The 7,167-nt window shown below is 36.3% G+C and overlaps 1 protein-coding gene across 1 annotated transcript; it reads right to left on the bottom strand.

Annotated features, from left to right (window-relative positions):
* Positions 1 to 1,492: 1,492 nt before the first annotated feature.
* Positions 1,493 to 6,934, bottom strand: LOC100367026 (15-hydroxyprostaglandin dehydrogenase [NAD(+)]-like). The gene is made up of 7 exons (XM_078012930.2): positions 6,786 to 6,934; positions 6,089 to 6,215; positions 5,355 to 5,461; positions 3,945 to 4,041; positions 2,717 to 2,793; positions 2,254 to 2,405; positions 1,493 to 1,831 (listed from the first exon to the last, which is right to left on the bottom strand). The coding sequence occupies exons 1-7, from the start codon at positions 6,930 to 6,932 to the stop codon at positions 1,705 to 1,707; spliced, it is 834 nt and encodes a 277-aa protein (XP_077869056.1). The 5' UTR covers positions 6,933 to 6,934; the 3' UTR covers positions 1,493 to 1,704.
* Positions 6,935 to 7,167: the final 233 nt, after the last annotated feature.

The following is a 7,167-nucleotide window of genomic DNA, read 5'->3' as shown; positions in this document are numbered from 1 at the left end:
CTGGATATACCACTTTCATACTCTCACATTATGATATATTCTGGATATACCACTTTCATACTCTCACATTATGATATATTCTGGATATACCACTTTTATACTCACACATTATGATATATTCTGGATATACCACTTTTATACTCTCACATTATGATATATTCTGGATATACCACTTTTATACTCTCACATTATTTGTTTACCCATTTGCAGTAATTTTACATACATATCTATATGACATGCCTTCGTCGTTACGCCCCACCCTAGTCCGATTGACAATGTGCCAACGGAACACGTGAAACAGGTGTATATGATAAATGTTTATTCAATAATAGCGCGATGGTGGACTTTGTACACATTGTGTTGATCCACGTCTGTTTTTTTCAGTGAATATATTAATAGCATAGTTGACTGGTTAAATGTGTCATGTGATCGTGGTACCCATAAGTGTATTTTAACTTGGCGACCAAGGAATAGTCATAAGTGATATGTATTGTAACTAAATCAGCCCCTGTTCAAGTACAACACCGACCTAATCCATTTACTGCTTTCAGATGAATGAACGTGATGTTTCACGAAAACCTAAATGAACCTTTTTAGGTCATGTACCATCCTCTGCGCATGTCGAGCTATGCCCGTCTAAACGCTAGGCTCGAATCCTTACTTTTCATTTAATCACCTAGCACACTCGGATAAAATGTGTGTAACCCACCTTGACTATTATTTTTGTTTTATTTTTCATCCATAGAACATGTTATTAAATGTGAATTAACACATCACCCTTTGCATGCCTTCTATCCTAGTTGATTCTCTTGTAACGTCGTTGTATTTTCATGTATTTATGGAAACGTCGTGATATTTCAGCCAAGTAGATGACTAAAAAGTTATCCCAAATTAACCCATTTTAGATACTCTTACCAAAATTAACGAGTATTCGACGTGAAGCTACACAATACGTATTACCCTGAATGCAGCTAACTATGAATAGCACGTAGACGTATATGTTTAATATAATATTCTCGTAATGATAAAATTACTGTCATATACATGAATGTATATGGATAAAACACTATGCATATAATCGATTGAATCTTAATTGTGTATGTGTGGATGCTATGTAAACGGGATTCAGTTTTGGTTTAATCAATACTTATAGGCATTATAATTGTATCTTACTCTGCTGTCGAAAAACAGTAAATTTCCTCAAGTAAATTCAGTGACACTTTGTTTACACCGACAACGATAAATGACTATGATCGACCACGATACTGATTTTTAATTCTTATTGTTTACCATTTATTTTAAACCTTCGGCATTATTTGACTTTTAAATTTGTTATTTTAACTTACATTTCACTACTCCAACCATCACATATATACATCGCCATTACGGGATTTTATGTTGACCTGTATTGAACACAATTCTAGCTTGTGGTGAGCAAATTATTACTCTAATTTTACATACAGTGGGAACTGAATATACAAAATAATTGGTATTTTCGTTTAGCAAAAATCTCTTCTCTTCTGTTTTCATGTCCAATGTTTTGAAACATACAGAAATGTTATTTTTCCGACATGTTATTACCTCTTCTTATAGGAGCTACGTTCAATACATCAGTAGTTCTCAACCACATACACCAAATGTAGCGGTGTGATAATACAGTCATATGTCAACCCTGACTTTCCGGGAAAAGTGTCAATGCTCTGGTCATGTCATCACAATATTTGGCTGATCTACAATTTCTAGTGGCGTTTTATGAGTCACCATACACGTACTACCGTCGTATTTAGTATCTTCTATCATAGTTATCACACTGATGGCAACGTCTGTAGGCCTGCAAACAAAACAAAACAGATATTAATAAATTTCTTTGAAGGAAGAAAAATGTACCAGACATTTACAACGGTGATTTCATTAAACGTGTACGCGATAATAGACGGACAAAATCTATAGCCTCAAACAAGGTGTCACGTGACACGTACTGCAATAGACTATAGCGGCCACAAACAAAACACTGATAGAATCATAACACGTACAGACTTAACTTATTTGTCAAGATTTTGGGTTTGAAAATATGTTAAAATACCTCAAATTATTAGTCACGATATACTAGTATATTGCCAAATGTTGAGAACAGTAATGTAGAACATTCATATTTTACGATGAATCGGTGAAAGTGAACTGGCAGCATTTATATACATGCTGTAAGAATGTAAGACACCGAAGCTAGAAATATATTAATCGCATGTAACTTACGTCATGCCTTGTGGGTTTTTAAAGACCTTACGCAGTATGTTTCCATAGCGACTCTTCTCGTCCACGTCTTTTAAATCGATGATGGATGTTTTGGTAACCCCTGGACATATGGCAGACACACGCACGCCATTATCTACTACCATTGGTTCTTTCTGAAATGACAATTAAGATCATCATTTAAAAAAAACAGCCTTTTAAAAATACACAATTTAACCAATAATTTATAATCACGTAGAACTGACTAGCATAGGATATGTACAAGGGGTGAGTCACCATAATGCTAAGTTTAAACCCTCACATAGAAACGTGTACCCAGTTTAGGACGAACGTATCAAAGAACAGCGTCGAGGGAATAACAATCACCCAGAACAAAACAGAACACAAATAAATATAGTCACTGTTGCAGTACGAGGGCGCAAACATTTTCTAAAAAAATCATTTGACATAAGATTGGAATACTTACAGCGACACTTCGAGTGAATCCAACAACGCCATGTTTTGTAGCTACGTAAATTGGCGATAAAGGTATGGCGTAAAATCCTAAAAAATACACAAAATCCAACAATGAACGGAGAGTACATTGTATATTGGTAAGAATAAAGTCTGCTGAAACTCACCAACAGAAAAGAAGGAATTAGGATTGCAATTCGCATTTCGTTGGTGGTGAAATTGCATCACAAGACAGCTCGATATTGGCAATAAAATTGAGAATTCTCATCATTTCTGATAGTGAGATTCAGTAGTAGTCTTATTTTTTTCAACATTAATAGTTTTGAATAGCGTATATTTGGGCTCGATAATGGTAGTGAAAATAAAAGTAAATTGGACACGCATTTCTAGTAGTTTTTCTGTAGTACAAAAAGCCGATAAGGGCAGCGCGTTTTTAAATTTCATGTAAACAATGTATTTTCCACGCGTTGTGTGCGTCGCTATGAGTCCCATATCGAACAGGACGCGGCGCGGCGACCGCCGGGGGGGGGGGGGCTACTTCCACATTAAGTGGCTAAGGGTGTGCAGCCCACCTCTCGTAAACCATACTCACTTCTAAACCATTTTTTTCTATTTATATACCCACTTCTAAACACAAGTGTTTTCAGCGAAAAAAACACACACCCAGTTCACAACTTTCGCAACCAGTGAGCGCATCCGGGCGACACATTTTATTCAGCCTTTTCCGGTATTTGGCTTTGAATATAAGAACCTTTGAAAAGTAAATAAATGCTACACACTTCTAAACCAAAACATTGATTAAGTGACCACCCACTTCTAAACAAAATAACGTGAAATTACACCCCAGTCGGGCGGCAATATACCCGTATTGCACTTCCCGGGGGCGACCACCGCTCTTTAAACCCCGAACATCATCACTTGACTCTTGTTGTTTTAACTCACCAATCGAGAATATTTATTGTAACAGTCATCCCTACGATTTACATTTCAAACTTGCTGTGTTCATGTTTTATTTACGGCCTCATAAAATACACAAATCTCCAATATTACTGTCAGATTTGTTTTCTTCCCTCAGCGGTATTTGTTAGAAAAGTATATGTTTTCTGCAAAATCACAGCAGCGGTGACAATGAAATGGAATGGCGTCTAATGATGTACAGACAGGGGCATGAACACCGATTTCACAATGATGTGATGTGAACATTGAATGCAAACAATGAAAATAACTTCATCATTACTCACCGGATGTAGATGCAGTATTTATAACCACGCCTCCATTTCCCCCATTCTTTGTCCCCATGTGTTCTACAGCGAGATATGTACCTCTGATCACAGCTGTCTGAGTGAAAATTACAAGGATTGAATCTTTACCAGGGGCACCATTGACACGCACCCATGCACGTTCTGCATGAACGGTGGTTGCGTTGGTAATGTCCGACGTTCGTGTGGAGCAAATGCGTGCGTGTTTGGTTATTTATTTGTTTGTTTGTTTGTTTGTTTGTTTGTTTATTTATTTATTTATTTATTTATTTATACTATTATGTAGATGTAGATGCATTCTATTATCGAAAGATTTCAAACATAATCAGCGGATAATACGGAATACATTTTATGACAGGGAATAATAATCTATTATAATTTTAGCCCTATCGAATCTCGTACTCAATATTTAAAGCTGGTTTTACAACATTTTTATGTTGATGTGAATATGCCTTATTATTATACATCTGTCACCATAACGCCATAAGTTACATCGTGTCGTTATTTTGTGGTATTTTACGGGGTATTTTCATCCAACCATATAAGGAAATGCGAATTCCAAATATGGAATGATTACGCGCGTAAGCGTCCTCTAATAATAATAATAAAAACTAACATGGCTGCCACCAGAGTTTGACCGGACTCCACACTAATAAGTTCGCCGATTATGGATTTGGGCATTTCCATGATGTATCCATGGAAAAGTTGTATAATAATAATGTTATTACGAGGATACCTCAAAATATTCACTCAGAGAGTACGCCGTTGCATCTACCTCCGCTGGTCGATACTCCCGCTGTACTGTCTTCGTGCATACTTTGAGGTATCCTCGTAATAACCTCATAATATCGCAACTACAATTAACGATAGAGCTACATAATGACAAGACTGTTTCATGGCACTGTTACCAATCTGAGATACACTTAAAAATACATGAAACTATCCCTCTGGCAAGCGCAGGGGGTGATTACTATCCAAATTATATTCACTCCGGTCGTTGCGGGCGTACACTATTTCTCATGATTTGTCATGAAAGGGCAATGATCTCACGTTAACACGATATACCCATGACATAATGTAATTGTGGGTGTTACGATATTCTGAATACTGAATCGATGATCTAAACATTAAAGGGCGGTGGTCGTCGCGCAGCGCGTGTTCAATTTTTATGTAAACAAACGTGTACGTGTACGTCGCTATGATTCCCATATTGAACAGGACGCGGCGCGTCCTTTAACATTGAAAATTGTCATACAATCACAATATTTCTTTATTCTAGATAAGGTCGTTGACATCAATATTTACTAGTACACTAACTGTAGAAATCATGTGACATTGTTCAATTCGATCTCTAAACCTGAACAAAGTGCATTGTATCACGTTTATACTTACCAAATTAACTGCCACGCACAGATCTAGTTTAAATTCATTTCCAATGCCAGCATTATTACACACAATATCCAGTCCACCAAAACGTGACTTTGTTGATGCAAACGCAGCTGGTCAAACACACAAAGGAATGTCAATTTATTGCGGATATTTTAAAATAATAGCAATGATATAATTTATTGGTTGTTACATTATTTAGAGTAAACTATCTACCGCTAATATAAAGTAACTACCACTGACTAACGTGAGGTAACTAGCATTTATTAACCAGTATTATTAAGTGAATACTAGTATAAAGTAACTGCCTCTAATTAATATGAAGTACCAATGACTAGTCCCTAATATAAAGTAACCACCACTAACTAATGGGAAGTAATTACCACTAATTAATACTTAGTAAAAAGCACTGATTAATATGAAGTAACTGCCACTATTTAATAAGAGTATTAGAGTAACTACTGCTGACGGATGTGAAGTCAATACCACTCAGTAATATTAGTATAATTAACTACAACTGACTAATAAATAACTTCTCTAACTAGATTTATGTAACTGTCAATAACTAGTCCTAAACCTTATTTCATGATGACCGGCAAAATACAATTTCATCCAGGGAGTTAGACATGTAATATAAAGCCTAAATTTTATAATATTGTCAGGCCTTCTTCTATATTTGCCATTTCTGAGGACATTGCCTGAAATCAAAATAATATATACAAATATGTATATGCATCCACCTTCAAGCAGTGTAGCCTCGCTGACGTCACATTTGACAAACACCAATCTGTCTTCTCCATATTCTTGTCTTAGTTCTTCCAGTGTCTTTTCTCCCGTCTCAACATTAACGTCTAAAATTGTTACAGCCTATACGAATGAAATGCGATAAAATGACTGGAATTGTGGGTAATGTATTATGAAAAACGTAACTCGTGACAAAATAATGTCGGAGCAACGCGAAGAGCGCCATCTACAGTGTAACCTGGTATGAAAATGTCAATCATTAAATGTGACGTCAACAAAATACTTTGATGATGTGGTTCGATATTTGATATAAATAAATAATGAAAACGCTCTTTTAAAATTCTTATTTTTTTAAATTATGGGTGTAATATATCGAAGGTTTTATATTGTTGTAGACGGACTGTTTACCTGGGTGTTTACTAGCTAGTCTCGTAATAAACCGACCGTCAATATCTTGACTATACCTGACGTCATCAGTCACCGGGATGCTATATAAGCGGCGATTAGAGATCAATGTTACATACTACGTCATAACACTAATTATGAGTCTATCGATAGCCGTAATCTATACTCGTTATTAACCAATCAACCTTTTCTCTCAGAGTTGCTGATATTCTGTTGGACATGCGTAATGACATGGCTCTTGAGAAAGCTTATTGTCGCATGATTTTGTGGATTGAAATGTATACTTACTTTAGCACCTTTGATCAGTAACTGTTCAACAATGGCTCGTCCGATACCATCGGCACCACCAGTCACGATCGCTACCTTGCCGTGGATATCCATGTCAGTGCTAATGCTTGACAATATACATGCTTGACTGAAATTGAACGGTCCCATTGACTATGATGGGTCAAGGGTCAACCAGGCAAATGTCGCTCTGACCTTGAGTCAGGTTAGTGACCATATAAGGACATGGTCTAATACACTGAAATGTGATAGATGTATTTGTATACTCACATTGTGATATTTAAGTGACCATATACGGTTAAACCCGAAACACTGAAATATGCATGGAGACGCGACAATGTACATTTTTATGTTGGATATCGTGTACTATTTAACACGCTTTACA

This window comes from Saccoglossus kowalevskii, chromosome 12, assembly GCF_978046115.1.
Source record: "Saccoglossus kowalevskii chromosome 12, keSacKowa6.1, whole genome shotgun sequence".
NCBI lineage: Eukaryota > Metazoa > Hemichordata > Enteropneusta > Harrimaniidae > Saccoglossus > Saccoglossus kowalevskii.
This window is presented reverse-complemented; position numbering and strand designations above follow the sequence as displayed.

What these genes read in the sequence shown, in the direction of transcription:
- LOC100367026 (XM_078012930.2), bottom strand. Translation starts at nt 6,932, where the DNA reads ATGGGACCGTTCAATTTCAGTCAAGCATGTATATTGTCAAGCATTAGC. An exon ending in AAATACTGCATCTACATCCG is followed by an intron (nt 2,794 to 3,944) that starts GTGAGTAATGAT and finishes TGTATTTTTTAG; the next exon opens with GATTTTACGCCATACCTTTA. An exon ending in GATTCACTCGAAGTGTCGCT is followed by an intron (nt 2,406 to 2,716) that starts GTAAGTATTCCA and finishes TTGTCATTTCAG; the next exon opens with AAAGAACCAATGGTAGTAGA.